Source organism: Anomaloglossus baeobatrachus, chromosome 11, assembly GCF_048569485.1.
Source record: "Anomaloglossus baeobatrachus isolate aAnoBae1 chromosome 11, aAnoBae1.hap1, whole genome shotgun sequence".
Classification (NCBI taxonomy): domain Eukaryota; kingdom Metazoa; phylum Chordata; class Amphibia; order Anura; family Aromobatidae; genus Anomaloglossus; species Anomaloglossus baeobatrachus.
This window is the reverse complement of record NC_134363.1, coordinates 40,419,412-40,435,763: the sequence shown is the minus strand read 5'-3', so window position 1 is coordinate 40,435,763 and position 16,352 is coordinate 40,419,412. Positions and strand designations below refer to the sequence as shown.

At 44.9% G+C, this 16,352-nt stretch overlaps 1 protein-coding gene across 1 annotated transcript in view; it reads left to right on the top strand.

Annotated features, from left to right (window-relative positions):
• The window catches only part of LOC142255791 (SH3 and multiple ankyrin repeat domains protein 1-like), a 391,018-nt gene that overhangs the window by 334,970 nt on the left and 39,696 nt on the right, over positions 1-16,352 (top strand). The window contains exons 9-10 of the mRNA XM_075327238.1: positions 2,395-2,472; positions 8,468-8,534. Of these exons, the coding sequence (XP_075183353.1) occupies positions 2,395-2,472; positions 8,468-8,534 (145 nt within the window). The remainder of the gene's footprint in view (positions 1-2,394; positions 2,473-8,467; positions 8,535-16,352) is intronic.

The following is a 16,352-nucleotide window of genomic DNA, read 5'->3' as shown; positions in this document are numbered from 1 at the left end:
ATTTCTATGTTCAACCTACATGCAGCCTCTCTCCCCTTCCTCTCCTTTTCTGTCTGAGGGTCCCCACTAACTTACGACTATAAATCCTGAACCTCTGAATGAGGCTGAGGTGAGGTCTCATCTGTCTGTTTTTCTATCCTTAATACTCAATGGATCCAGCAGACATGTTTCCATTTAGCTGCTTGCTACCTCTTCTTCCTTCTTTTCACACACACACACACACGCACGCACACACGCACGCACACACGCACGCACGCACGCACACACACATCCTGTGACTGACCCACTCCATTGACTTCCTTGACTTCCTTGGACTCTCAAGAATTTAATACCAAACTACCCTTTTTGCTCTCAAAACTCATCCTAACTGCAGGAGTTGGGGAAATGTTAACCTCTTTGCCTGCAATGGTACTTTCTCACATATAATCACATTTGAAAAGCAAAATAATAGACTCAACACTTGCATTATGCAAAGACTCACAATAGGAACGTCTTTAGAGGGCCATGTTCCTTTCCTTTACAGGACAATAAAATAATATTTGCATAATTCCCAACTGTCCCGAATTCAGCGGGACTGTCCTGATTTGAGGGCTCTCTCCCACAGTCCCACTGTTCACTGCTCTTGTCCCAGGCACTTGTCTTGTAGTAATCATCATACTGTATAATCAACCTTTGAAGCTTCATGCAAATTAGCCTGCAAGTGCATCGGGGGCGTGTTTTGATGCGTATGTATGGACATGCCTCCAATGCACTTCAACTTTACTAAACAATATACTATCCAGTTTAAAATAATATCCCCAATGAATGAGTTGGTTGATGCCCAAACTTTTGAAAATGTAGACCGGGCATCACAAAGGTCTTGGCATCAAGACTATGCATCCTTGGCATAGTCTTGTGCTCACGTTGATATCATGCTCCTGCCAGATGATCATTAGTGGATGTGGAACGTTTTTGGAAGAGTTCGATGACATGAAGTTGACAAGTCTCAGCTTCCTGCCATGCAATGAACACCTGTTTATTGAGAGTCAACTTGAGCGGTAGAACTTGTAAGTTGGGCAAAGATTGGTGCTGTTTGTTGAGAGGTGTAATGCTCACAGCCAGTGTAGGGGCAGCGAGCGGGATAAGTGGACCCACTGGACCACAGGTGGACCCAGGCTTACCCCTTAGTGAGAGGGGCCTCCACGAGGCGGACACCAGGTACCACTCCCAGGGAAAAGACCGGGACTGTGGCAGCTGACCTTCAGGACAGGTGACGGACTCAGGAAAAGACGGATACAGGCAGGTTGACTGGGGCACGCTGGGCAGGCAGGTATGGACAGGAGTGGTGGGCATGGCATTGATAGACAGGTATGGGAAGGCAGGTGCTGGAGACGGACACAAGGATAATAGGACAGGAGACTGACAACTAGCTAGGTAGAAGACTGACTGACTAACTAACTGAAGGTGTTGTGCAGGCACCTCCCCTAATGGGAGGATGCCTTAAATACACAGTACCTCTCAAAGATAGGCTGAGAGGCGTTTCCTGGAAATAGCACACTGGCCCTTTCGAGGAGGGCTGATGTGCATGCACGTGAGTCTTAGGTGCACTCCCAGGAACCCTGTGCAGCATGTACATGGCCCTGGAGGGGAAGGAGCCAGCAGCACATGTGGATGGCAGGATGAGTGCGGAGGAGGACGCAACCTGTTCAGGGCGGTAAGTAAGCCGTGTCTCTGCAGGGACATCAATTCTACAAGAGGTCTCCTCAAGTCTTCCAGCTTCTTCTGTAGCTATAAAGGAATTTGCAAAGTAAGGATAAAAGTTTAATATTAAAAAAAAATCTGTTTTGTTTAAAGAACAGCACCCCTGTCAGCCAAAGACTGTGTTCGGTATTGCAGCTTGAATTTCTGACAAGCCAAAATGTTGATAAAAGGAATCTAAAACTTGTTTAGCTTCTCTAACTTCTAATTCTACGACTGATCATATTTTTTGGGGTGTGGAACTCCTCTTTAACCCTTTCCTGACATCCGCTAGTCATGTACAGCGCATTTAGGGTGCTCAAAAATGGTATGGACTCAGGTGAGAGTCAGCTGTGATATACAACCAGCGCCTGCCTCTAGCCAACATATCCACACTGTCGGAATACAATGAAAAGCTCCAAATTTTTGCTTCTTTTTTACATTTACTTCCATCCATCCTTCATACTCCTCACCAGACAATTCCTTAGATAAGACCCCACATTGTTTTTCGCCTTATTTTAATTCATCCATTGGATTCACCTCTGTTTCGCGCTGACAACCGGTATTTTCCCTATCATTAATCATCATGTTTGCACCTGTGCAGGGCCAGGAAATTGATGATGGTTGTATTCTGTCGTCCTTTCCTCATGCTGATCACTTGTCACTCTTGTCTTCCAGGAGAGCTCTGCACGAGTATTGCTGTACCGAGGGGCGAGCAAAGATATAAAGAACCACAGCGGACAGACCCCTTTCCAGGTTTGGAATCGACAAATAATATTCATAGTCTTCTTATTCTTTCTTTAAGGGGTTACCCTACCAATGCCATAGGTGATAAAGTTTGATTGTTGGGTGTCCCACCACTGGATTTCCAACCAATTCTGTTGAATGGAGCTCCTGTGCTCATGAATGACCATCATTCCATTACCTGATTATGGTGGTCACACATTTGCTCTCATAGACTTATGGAAGTGAGTAGACTGAAGGTCATGTACAGTATGTGCACTAACTATCCATTCACACATAAATTAATCATTAGGGCCCATCCGATCTTGGGATCGGAAAAGTCCCAGTTCTTAGGATCAGTAAGGTCCCAGGTCTTGGGATCAGTAGGGTCTCAATTATTGGGATCAGTGAAGTCCGAGTACTTGGGATCAGTGGGGTCCCAGTACTTGGGATCAGTAGGGACCCAGTTCTTGGGATCAGTTAGATCTGAGTTTCTGAGATCTGTAAAGCTCCAGTTCTTGGATCGGTAAAGTCACACTTATTAGGAATGGTGGGATCCCACTTCATGGAATCGATGGAGTCCCAGTTTTTGGGATATGTGAGGTCTCAGTTCTTGGGATTGGTGGGGTCCCAGTTCTTAGGATTGGTGGGGTTCCAGTTCTTGTGATTGGTAAACACCCAGTTCTTGGGATCGGTGAGGTCTCAGTTCTTTGGATCGGCGAGGTGCCAGTTCTTGAGATTGGTAAAGACCCAGTTCTTGGGATTGGTGGGTTCCCAGTTCATGGAATCGATGGAGTCCCAGTTTTTGGGATATGTGAGGTCCCAGTTCTTGGGATTGGTGGGGTCCCAGTTCTTAGGATTGGTGGGGTCCCAGTTCTTGGGATTGGTAAACACCCAGTTCTTGGGATCGGTGAGGTCTCAGTTCTTTGGATCGGCGAGGTGCCAGTTCTTGAGATTGGTAAAGACCCAGTTCTTGGGATTGGTGGGATCCCAGTTCATGGAATCGGTGGAGTCCCAGTTTTTGGGATATGTGGGGTCCCAGTTCTTGGGATTGGTGGGTCCCAGTTCTTGGAATTGGTAAACACCTAGTTTTTGGGATTGGTGGGGTCCCAGTTCTTGAGATTGGTAAAGTCACAGTTCTTGGGATTGGTGGGTCCCAGTTCTTGGGAATGGTGGGATCCCAATTCTTGGGATTGTTGGGGTCCCAGTTCTTGAAATTGGTGGGGTCCCAGTTCTTGGGATTGGTGGGATCCCAATTATTGGGATCGGTGAGGTCCCAGTTCTTGAGATTGGTGGGGTCCCAGTTCTTGGGATCAGTGAACTCCCAGTTCTTGGGATTGGTGAGGTCCCAGTTCTTTGGAGCGGTGGGGACTTAATTCTCGGACGCAGTGGGGAGCCAGTTCTTGGGAGCAGTGGAGTCCCAGTGGTCAGACCAAAGGGCATTATACATTAGTCACCCATTCTGTTGTCCTAGTGTTAGAGGGTGATGAAGTTGTCCTCACTCTTTGTCTTCGTGCTTGAGGGAGTCCAATGGCTCTTATACCCCATAAAGGCTACAATACTGTCACATGCAAATAACAATTGAGGTTTTTTTGCAAATTTTATATTGGCAACTTTGAATACTATATAACCTCTGACCACCCAAAATCTCCTTTCTCTCATTACACCTACAGGAGTAAGTGGAGAAAGTATGGAGAGGTTTCTTGGTGGAGTGTTCTAAACTGTAACATCCATGTGTGAACACGCTCCTTCTGACCTTGCCCCTTTCACTAGCGACAAGAAAAATGCTCGGGTTCCCCATTGACTCGCATTAGGTTCCTTATTTGTGACAAATACCGGAATAGAACTTTGGGATTCATTATGAATATTCCGAACATGAATAGTTACTATTCACCTATCTACTCATACGTAATCAGCTCTTTGCTAGAGCCATGAGCATTTTTAGGGGTTCCTCCCAATGTATATGTCTGATAGAAAGTTCCAGGCTGCCAGTTATAATTTATACTTACCCTGGTTCATACTCCTGTACTCTGCTCTGATTCTGCCTGTTTGATTTTGTTCCTGACTTTGACCTCTTGGAAATGAGGGTGAAGGCTAGCGTTCCCCTGGGACCTTATTAACAGAGCTTATTGGGCAACGACTGTCGATGGAAGCCCTATTAAGAGATGTCAGTCTTGTTTGGACAATGCACTGTTACTGTAAGCATCGTGGTCACTGATAAATATATCCGGGACCCAGGGAATAGTCAAGTATTGAAGTTGATGTGTTGGAAACAAAAACAATGAGCGGCTATTAAAAAAGGCCAAATTGTGGTGACTAGACAATTAAGTGTTATCATCTACAAAGTGGCAGCTCTTGTGGTGTTTTCCCAATATTTTGTGGTTGGTAACTACCAAAACTGGTCCAGTGAAGAACAACAGGGGACAGGATAAATCGAATGGCAGCGCAACACTTACCAAGGGAAGAGATGGCACCATGATGAAGACCAGAGTGTGGAAGCAGGGTGATGCTCACGGCAATGTCCTGCTAAAAAACCTTGGCTTTTGGCATAATGTGGATGGAACACGTACCACCGACCTAAACATTGTACAGACCACCCTCCTCAATTCATGGCAGTGGGATTCTCTAATGCCCACTTTCAGCAGGTTAATGGTTGTTCACGAATAGTCTGAGGAACATGACAAAGAACTCAGGGTGATAACCTGTTTCCAAATTCCCTTGACCATCTGCTCAACGGACACAAAACTTATAAGATCTGCTGCTAAAATTGAGGTGTCATATATCTCAATCCACATCACATTTAAAGGTCTTCTGAAGTCCATGAGTCGGAGACATTTCGGCAAGACAAATGGAACCAACCCAATAGTACGCAGGTGATTCCCTAAACAAAAGAGTTGTAAATTTCTCAGAAGCGCCCAGGCATCGTTTTTTTAAGACTTCTGCTCATAAATGGTAGAAACTGTTGAGTATCAGAAGAATTTGAGGAATTTACAGAAGACTTCAGTCTCTTCATATGGGCATGCACCTCGGGTCTTGGACCATCTACATGACAAAAGATAACTTTCCAAGAGAAGTCATGAACTGGTGTGGACTGTCCAGTAACGAACCACAATTGAAGTCCATGAGTTGGAGATGTTTTGGCATCCCAAAAGGAACTAACCCAATAGTGGGCAGGGGATTCCCTAAACAAAAGAGTTGTAAATCTCTCAGAAGCGCCTAGCCATCTTTTTTTGAACATTTCTGCTCATAAATGGTAGAAACTGTTGAGTGTCAGAAGAGTTTGGGGAATTTATAGAAGATTTCATTGTCTTCATATGGACACGTGTTTGGGGTCTTGGACCATCTACATGACAAAAGATAAATTTCCAAGAGAAGTCATGAACTGGTGTGTACCATCCAGTAACGAACCACAATTGAAGTTCATGAGTCGGAGGAGTTTTGGCATCCCAAAGAGAACCAACCCAATAGTAGGCAGGTGATTCCCTAAACGAAAGAGTTGTAAATCTCTCAGAAGCGCCCAGGCATTTTTTTTTAAGATTTCTGCTCATAAATGGTAGAAACTGTTGAGAGTCAGAAGAGTTTGGGGAATTTATGGAAGATTTCAGTGTCTTCATATGGGCACTTGTTTGGGGTCCTGGACCATCTACATGATAGAAGATAACTTTCCAAGAGAAGTCATAAACTGGTGTGGACCATCCAGTAACAAACCACAAGTTGGGTGAGGAGGGTGGTCAAGGCATGGATATCCCTTTCTTTCTAGGACCATGGCTGTCTACATTATAGAAGATAAATTTACAAGAGAAGTCATCAACTGGTGTGGACCATGCTGTAACAAACCACAAGTTGTGTGTGGACAGTGGTCAAGGCATTGACATCCCTTTTTTTTCCCGGACCATGGTTGTGTACATGATAGAAGATAAATTTACAAGAGAAGTCATGAACTGGTGTAGACAATTCAGTACCAATCCACAAGTTTGGTAAGGAGGCAAGTTGGGTAAGGAGGGTGGTCAGGGCAAGGAGATCCTTTTCTTTCCAGGATCATGGCTGTCTACTTGATGGAAGATAAATTTACCAGAGAAGTCATGAACTGGTGTGGACCATCCAGTAACAAACCACAAGTGGGGTGAGGATGGTGGTCAAGGCATGGAGATCCCTTTCTTTCCAGGACCATGGCTGTCTACATGATAGAAGATAAATTTACAAGAGAAGTCATGAATTGGTGTGGACCATCCAATAACAAACCACAAGTTGGGTGTGAGGAGGGTGGTCCAGGTATGGAGATCCCTTTCTTTCCAGGACCATAGGCTGTCTACATGATAGAAGATAAATTTACAAGAGAAGTCATCAACTGGTGTAGATAATTCAGTACCAATCCACAAGTTTGGTAAGGAGGCAAGTTGGGTAAGGAGGGTGGTCAGGGCAAGGAGATCCTTTTCTTTCCAGGATCATGGCTGTCTACTTGATGGAAGATAAATTTACCAGAGAAGTCATGAACTGGTGTGGACCATCCAGTAACAAACCACAAGTGGGGTGAGGATGGTGGTCAAGGCATGGAGATCCCTTTCTTTCCAGGACCATGGCTGTCTACATGATAGAAGATAAATTTACAAGATAAGTCAAGAATTAGTGTGGCCCATCCAATAACAAACCACAAGTTGGGTGTGAGGAGGGTGGTCCAGGCATGGAGATCCCTTGCTTTCCAAAACCATGGCTGTCTACATGATAGAAGATACATTTGCAAGATAAGTCAAGAATTAGTGTGGCCCATCCAATAACAAACCACAAGTTGGGTGTGAGGAGGGTGGTCAAGGCATGGAGATCCCTTTCTTTTTGGGACCATGGCTATGTACATGATAGAAGATAAATTTACAAGATAAGTCAAGAACTGGTGTGGACCATGCAGTATCAAACCACAAGCTGTGTGAGGAGGGTGGTCGAGGCATGGAGATCCTTTTCTTTCCAGGACCATGGCTTTCTACACGATAGAAGATAAATGTACAAGATAAGTCAAGAATTAGTGTGGACCATCCAATAACAAACCACAAGTTGGGTGTGAGGAGGGTGGTCCAGGCATGGGGATCTCTTGCTTTCCAGGACCATGGCTGTCTACATGATAGAAGATAAATGTACAAGATAAGTCAAGAATTGGTGTGGACCATCTAGTAACAAACCACAAGTTGGGTATGAGGAGGGTGGTCCAGGCATGGAGATCTCTTGCTTTCCAGGACCATGGCTGTCTACATGATAGAAGATAAATTTGCAAGATAAGTCAAGAATTAGTGTGGACCATCCAATAACAAACCACAAGTTGGGTGTGAGGAGGGTGGTCCAATCATGGAGATCCCTTGCTTTCCAGGACCATGGCTGTCTACACGATAGAAGACAAATTTATAAGATAAGTCAAGAATTGGGGTGGACCATCCAGTACCAATCCACAAGTTGGGTAAGGATGGTGGTCAAGGCATGGAGATCCCTTTCTTTCTAGGACCATGGCTGTCTCATAGCTTTAGACATACAACTTTCTTGGCTGCGGATACACTGTGGAGACTTGGCGAGGAACACTGGAATAAAGCTAATTTCCTGCAGGAGACCTTACTGACTACAAGATTAATTACTTTCTTCCGAGCTGAAGACTCCCTGGACTAAATAATTCGGACCCTGTCTGTGTAGCCAAACAACCAACGAGTACAGTAGACCGTCCCCAGCTGATATTAACATTCACCTTCCATGGGCAGTGCAAACGGGGACTGTTGTGTGTCTTTATTTTCTCATTTCCTCCTCCGCGCCCCCCGGCAGTACGGTTTGTGCATAATTTAGAATTATTTGTCACAATTCGATGCACATTCGAACTCTTTCGCTTTGTCAGAAGATTTGCAAATGGCCATTAGAGCACTTTCTTATCTGCATCGCAATTTCTTAATGTTTATGAGTCGCTCTGAGATCTCATCTTCTCTATCTGTCTTCTGCCAAAACATTTTCCTTTTATGTAAATCTTGTCCTCATTTCCATTTCTATTTCTTCTTAACAGGTAGCTGTTATTTCAGGAAATTTTGAATTAGGGGAGCTGATCAAGAGTCATCGAGATACAGATGTTGGTGAGTGAATATCTGATGTGCCCCGAAGGCTTCTATATTGTCATTGTGATTTCAACACACTTTGCATTAATCAATAGCGCAAGCGAATATAAGAAACTTTGTAATATATCTTATATGAGAATTCTTGTTCTTTTTCCACTTATGAGCCACTTCTTTCCCTCCCCTAAAATAAACAGCTCCAAACAAAAGGAACTGGTAGCTCACGGAGGGATCAGATTACAGTGATCCAGGGGAGGAATGATCGCGATCAAGGGGAGGAATGATTGCAATTGCAGGGATCGCAACTGCGACCGGGCCCAGGGGCGCAGGGTGCCCAGCGGCCCCAAATCCTGCTTCAGCTGGATGTGCAGCCTCAGACGCACATCCAGCTGAAATGCATTGCGGTGCACAGACCCATCGGGTTCCTGCACTGCGATACACGTTGCTGGCCAAACAGAAGTCATCAGTTTTCAGCCGCATCCCTGTGACTGAGACGGCGCATGACAACGACGTCATGTGTTGCCATAGCACAGATGCCTATGAAAGGAGGGTGACAATATATACCAGGAGAGACCCAGGAGAGGAACACATATACCAGGAGAGGGACAGAATATACCAGGAGAGAGACAGAATATACCAGGAGGGGGACAGTATATACCAGGAGGGACCCAGGAGAGCAATATATATACCAGGAAGAGGACAGTATATACCAGGAGGGGGACAGTACACACCAGGAAGGGGACAGTATTCACCAGGAGGGGGACAGTATATACCAAAAGAGGGCTAGAATATACCAGGAGAGGGGCAGGATGCACCAGGAGGGAAACAGTATATGTCAGGTGGGGCACAGGGGAGGAACATATAAACCAAGAAGGCGACATTATACACCAGGAGGGGGACACTATACACCAAGAGGGGTACAGTATATACTGGGAGGGGGACAGTATATATGAGAAGAGGGATAGAATATACAAGGAGGGGGACAGTATACACCAGGAAAAGGACAGTATATGACAGGAGGGGGACTGTATACACCAGGAGGGGCACAGAAGAGTAACATATATACCAGGAAGGGGACAGTATATACCAGGAGGGGGACAGTATATACCAGGAGGGACCCAGGAGAGCAATATATATACCATGAAGAGGACAGTATATACCAGGAGGGGGACGGTACACACCAGGAAGGGGACAGTATTCACCAGGAGGGGGACAGTATATACCAGAAGAGGGATATAACATACGAGGAGGGGGGCAGGATACACCAGGAGGGAAACAGTATAGGTCAGGAGGGGCATGGGGGAGGAACATATCAACCAAGAAGTGGACAGTATACACCACGAGATGGACAGTATACACCAAGAGGGGGACAGTATATGCTGGGAGGGGAACAGTATATATGAGAAGAGGGATAGAATATATGAGGAGGGGGACAGTATACACCAGGAGAAAGACAGTATATGACAGGAGGGGGACTGTATACACCAGGAGGGGCACAGAAGAGTAACATATATACCAGGAAGGGGACAGTATATACCAGGATGGGGACAGTATATACCAGGATGAGGGACATATTTAGTAAGATGGCGGATATAACAGGATGGGTGGGCACACATACCAGGATGAGGGACACATTTATTAGGATGGCCAGGATGGGGTACATTAGAACAGAATGGGGGGACATTACTACATAAGGGGGCGGAGGGCAACTTGTATGTCTTTATAGAATTTAGAATGCTAAATGTATACATACATTACATACATCTGACCAGCATGTGGGGATGGGGGGGCCAGGTCCAAATTTTGCACTGGCGCCCATCGAACCCTAGTTATGTCACTGCAGTTATCTATTACAGAGGAGTAGAGAGAGAAAAAAGCAGAGAGACATAGACAGATCATGCTGCAGCTTTCTAGTAAGAGTTTATCTCACCTTAGCACTGGATTCACAGATACACTGCTAAGTAAGTGCTGATTCTGAACATGTGTTACATAGAGAAAGAGGCACAGGAATCCCTCATGTCTGTGTGTGCTGTGTATGGGAGACAACATAGCAGCTAGTCTCCACTCACTAGCACAGAGACAAATGAAAACTGCAGATGGGACAACTTGTGAAAATCCAGGACTCTAGGCCAGAAATAGTGATATTCCTCAAATACACACATGACTATTCCAAAATATGCTTAAAATTACTGATGCACTTTTCAAGTGACCTCTTTCTAGCTTGGTACATTTACAACAATGCACATTTTTACACATTGTCATCCAAGGATTAATTGTATTATTTCTGTATTCTCCGCGGGGGTCTAGAGCAGCTCATCAGCTAATGGCTTGTCCTGGAATACTAAGTAGGGTCTGATTTGCTACAGAAACAGCTCTTCCCCTGTCCATGGGGGTGAATCTATTATTGCAGATCAGCACTATTAAGTGAATGGAGCAGAGCTGCAATACCAAACACAACCTTTATACAGGAGGGGCGCTGTTTCTAAAGAATTGCTGACCTTGTTTTCTAATCCTGTACAAGCCTTGTAATTTCTCCTAGCCCATGGTAATTAAGTTACAGCATAATATTAATATATTCATTATCAGTTGTGATCTAAGAAGGTCATAGATTACTATCTAATATCCCTGGAGGACTATAGTCATTTAGTGTTTAAAACTTAAAGGGTTATTCCAATTTCTAATCCAACCCAATATGTAGTAGGTGTACTAATAATAATATTAGCAAAAACTTCCAATTAGAAATGTAGTATAGTTTTCCTGATTAACTATGCCACTTACCTCATGTGCAGGGCATTGCAGGACTTTATAGGGTTATTCAAATCTTCAAGATCCTATCCCACTATATAGTGGATGCAATAATAATAATAATAAAAATAATAGCAGCAAATACCTCCAATTAGAAATGTAGTATAGTTCTCCTGATTAACTATGTCACTTACCTTATGTGCAGGGCATTGCAGGACTTTACAGGGTTATTACAATCTCCAAGATCATATCCCAATATATAATCGGTGTAATAATAATAATATTATCAAATACCTCCAATTATAAATGTAGTATAGTTCTTCTGATTAACTATGTCACTTACCTCATGTGCAGGGCATTGCAGGACTTTACAGGGTTATTACAATCTCCAAGATCATATCCCAATTTATAATCGGTGTAATAATAATAATATTATCAAATATCTCCAATTACAAATGTAGTATAGGTTTCCTGATTATTAGTGTCACTTACCTTATGTGCAGGGCATTGCAGGACTTTACAGGGTTATTACAATCTCCAAGATCATATCCCAATATATAATGGGTGTAATAATAATAATATTAGCAAATACCTCCAATTAGAAATGTAGTATAGTTCTTCTGATTAGCTATGTCACTTATCTTATGTGCAGGGCATTGCAGGACTTTACAGGGTTATTACAATCTCCAAGATCCTATCCCAATAAATAATGGATGTAATAATAATAATATTAGCAAATACCTCCAATTAAAAATGTAGTATAGTTTTCCTGATTAACTATGTCACTTACCTCATGTGCAGAGCATTGCAGGAATTTAAAAGGTTATTCCACTCTCCAAGATCCCATCCCAATATATAGTGGGTGTAATAATAATATTATCAAATACCTACAATTAGCAATGTAGTATAGTTTTCCTGATTAACAATGTCACTTACCTCATATTCAAGGCATTCCAGGACTTTAAAGCGTTATTCCAATCTCCAAGATCATATCCCAATATATACTGGGTGTAATAATAATAATAATAATAATAATATTAGCAAATACCTCATACCTCCAATTAGAAATGTAGTATAGTTCTGTGATAATCTTGTCACTTACCTCATGTGCAGGGCATTTCAGCTTAAGTATCCATGGTTACAACCACGAGAAACTAACTAACTCTCACTATATATGAGCGAATGTAACCATGTATACCTAAGCTGCAATGCCCTGCACATGAGGTAAGTGACATAGCTAATCAGGAGAACTATACTACATTTCTAATTGGAGGTATTTGCTAATATTAATATTATGACACCTACTATGTTCAATTTACCGGCCGACCGCTTCCCTGACAGTTGAATCTTAGAGAAGATCTCTAAACCCCTCGTCTCCTCTTAGGACGTCACAGTACGTGGCAGGTTCAACCTCTACTTTCACGTTCAGTTCTCACCCTCTCTTGAGGGGGTTCTTTGGGTATTCCTTCCAGGGAAACGGATGCCACTCATACCACACGGACTAAACCCTCTTCTAGGGACAAAGTTACACTCAGTCCTTCCTCGCACAGGACCCTGCATGTCCGGTGTCCGAGTATGACCCCGAAGGTCTGGCCAAATTACTTCAAACAGGCTTCTTGCCTATTAGGCCGACTGCAGTCTCAGCTACTCTTCACTTTTACCTCACTGGGACTCTCTTATTACTTGCCCTTTTTATCAACTACACCCCCTATAATTAATCTTTTTCCTGTCCAGAGGGTACCAGGGAAGCAATCTGTGCAACATTGCCATCTAGTGGCCGTACAACACATAGCACACTCGTTTAATAAACATAAACACAGGGGTATACATCTGAGGGGGTGGCAAAGCCTTAGACCCCCTTACATCCCTCCTTCTTTTAACCTTGGCCGCCCCCGACCGAACACTCCGAGGGAAATTTTACCTGCAATAAACATTTTATCACCAACATCACACAAACAATAAGCACTGACAATATTCCTCATACCACTTACCATGTTGCCCGCTCCTGGCTACTACAGGGGTTTGAAGATCCATCCTCTGGTACTGGGGTCTAGTAAAACACATTTGATACCTTAAATACACATACCCACGATGAAGGTATACATTATATCTGAACTATACACACTTGGGTTAAACATAATATTTTTAAAGGGAACCTGTCACCTGATTTGGTGACTATAAGCTACGGCCACCACCAGGGAAGTGATCTGTGCAACATTGCCATCTAGTGGCTGTACAACACATAGCACACTCCTTTAATAAACATAAACACAGTGCTATACCTCTGAGGGGGTGGCAGAGCCCTAGACCCCCTTACATCAACACTCCTTTAAGTATTTTAAGTATCCATGACCACAAACAAGTAACTAACTGTGGTCATAACCATAGATACCTAAGGTCCTGCAATGCCCTGCACATGAGGTAAGTGACATAGCTAATCAGGAGAACTATACTATATTTTTAATTGGAGGTATTTGCTAATATTATTATTATTATTATACCTACTACATATGGGGATAGGATCTTGGAGATGGGAATACCCCTTTAATCCAAATTTTCTGTTAACCTTCTGCTAAAGGGGATGGCTAGTTCTGTAATGGTGGCTGATTGACATTAAGTAAAGGGACCCCGTCTATCAGAAACTTCTCACGCATTGCACTGAGGCTGCGCCAGTTTCCTTTTGCGCAGGCGCGGATAAATGTTAAGCACAAAAAAAAAGCGCAAACGCAGGACATTACAATTGGAGGCATTAAGTGATTGGGATACACTATGTTCCTCTCCATATATCTCTCATACCCAGGGATGAAAATCGTGTGGCTCTTACCGATTCTCTCAAACTGGTTATTGAAAAAATAGCCTGGTCCTAGAATCGGAAAGAAGTGCCCCAATCCGGTACTGTCTGTCAGGGTCTGAATGTGCCGCCCCCTGAGAGCTAGCACTGAGTGCTGAGTGCAGGCTGCTCAGGTGCAGAAGTCCTCAGCCTGCAGGAACCAGGAGCCGAGCAGCGGAGACCAGAGCTGAGCATCGCAGCCATCCCCTCCACGGTGTCACATCAAGCGGACTGTGCAGCCATATAGGGGGGACGGGATTATTGGGGGGAGTAGAGTTAGAGGCAACCAGGGGGAAGGAGACCAGTAAAAAAAGAGTGGAAGAGAGAAAACATGGAGGCAGTGATTAGAAAGAGTGAGGCAGAAAAAAGAGACAGGGAGGAGACCTAAGAGAGAGACAGGCAGGATACAAGAGACAGACAGGAGACCTAAGAGAGACAGGCAGGATAGAAGAGACAGGCAGGATACAAGAGACAGGCAAGAGACCTGAGAGAGACAGTCAGGAGACTTGAGAGAGACAGGCAGGATACAAGAGACAGGCAGGAGACCTAAGAGAGACAGGCAGGATACAAGAGACAGACAGGAGACCTGAGAGAGAGACAGGCAGGAGACCTGAGAGAGACAGGCAGGATACAAGAGACAGGCAGGATACAAGAGACAGGCAGGATACAAGAGACAGGCAAGAGACCTGAGAGAGACAGGCAGGATACAAGAGACAGGCAAGAGACCTGAGAGAGAGACAGGCAGGATACAAGAGACAGGCAACAGACCTGAGAGAGACAGGCAGGATACAAGAGACAGGCAGGAGACCTGAGAGAGACAGGCAGGAAACAAGAGACAGGCAGGAGACCTGAGAGAGACAGGCAGGATACAAGAGACAGGGAGGAGACCTAAGAGAGAGACAGGCAGGATACAAGAGACAAGCAGGATATAAGAGACAGGCAGGAGACCTAAGAGAGAGACATGCAGGATAGAAGAGACAGGCAAGAGACCTGAGAGAGAGGCAGGATACAAGAGACAGGCAGGATACAAGAGACAGGCAGGAGACCTAAGAGAGAGAGAGAGACAGGCAGGATACAAGAGACAGACAGGAGACCTGAGAGAGAGACAGGCAGGATACAAGAGACAGACAGGAGACCTGAGAGAGAGACAGGCAGGATACAAGAGACAGGCAGGAGACCTGAGAGAGAGACAGGCAGGATACAAGAGACAGGCAACAGACCTGAGAGAGAGACAGGCAGGATACAAGAGACAGGCAACAGACCTGAGAGGGAGACAGGCAGGATAGAAGAGACAGGCAGGAGACCTGAGAGAGAGACAGGCAGGATACAAGAAACAGGCAGGAGACCTGAGAGAGAGACAGGCAGGATACAAGAGACAGGCAGGAGACCTGAGAGAGAGACAGGCAGGATACAAGAGACAGGCAGGAGACCTCAGAGAGAGACAGGCAGAATAAGAGACAGGCAGGAGACATGAGAGAGATAGGCAGGATACAAGACACAGGCAGGATACCTAAGAGAGAGAGACAGGCAGGATACAAGAGACAGGCAGGAGACCTGAGAGAGACAGGCAGGATACAAGAGACAGACAGGAGACCTGAGAGAGAGACAGGCAGGATACAAGAGACAGGCAACAGACCTGAGAGAGACAGGCAGGATACAAGAGACAGGCAGGAGACCTGAGAGAGACAGGCAGGATACAAGAGACAGGCAGGAGACCTGAGAGAGACAGGCAGGATACAAGAGACAGGCAACAGACCTGAGAGAGACAGGCAGGATACAAGAGACAGGCAGGAGACCTGAGAGAGAGACAGGCAGGATACAAGAGACAGGCAACAGACCTGAGAGGGAGACAGGCAGGATAGAAGAGACAGGCAGGAGACCTGAGAGAGAGACAGGCAGGATACAAGAAACAGGCAGGAGACCTGAGAGAGAGACAGGCAGGATACAAGAGACAGGCAGGAGACCTGAGAGAGAGACAGGCAGGATACAAGAGACAGGCAGGAGACCTCAGAGAGAGACAGGCAGAATAAGAGACAGGCAGGAGACATGAGAGAGATAGGCAGGATACAAGAGACAGGATGGAGACCTCAGAGAGAGACAGGCAGGATACAAGAGACAGGCTGGAGACCTCAGAGAGAGACAGGCAGGATACAAGAGACAGGCAAGAGACCTGAGAGAGACAGGCAGGATACAAGAGACAGGCAGGATACCTAAGAGAGAGAGACAGGCAGGATACAAGAGACAGGCAACAGACCTGAGAGAGA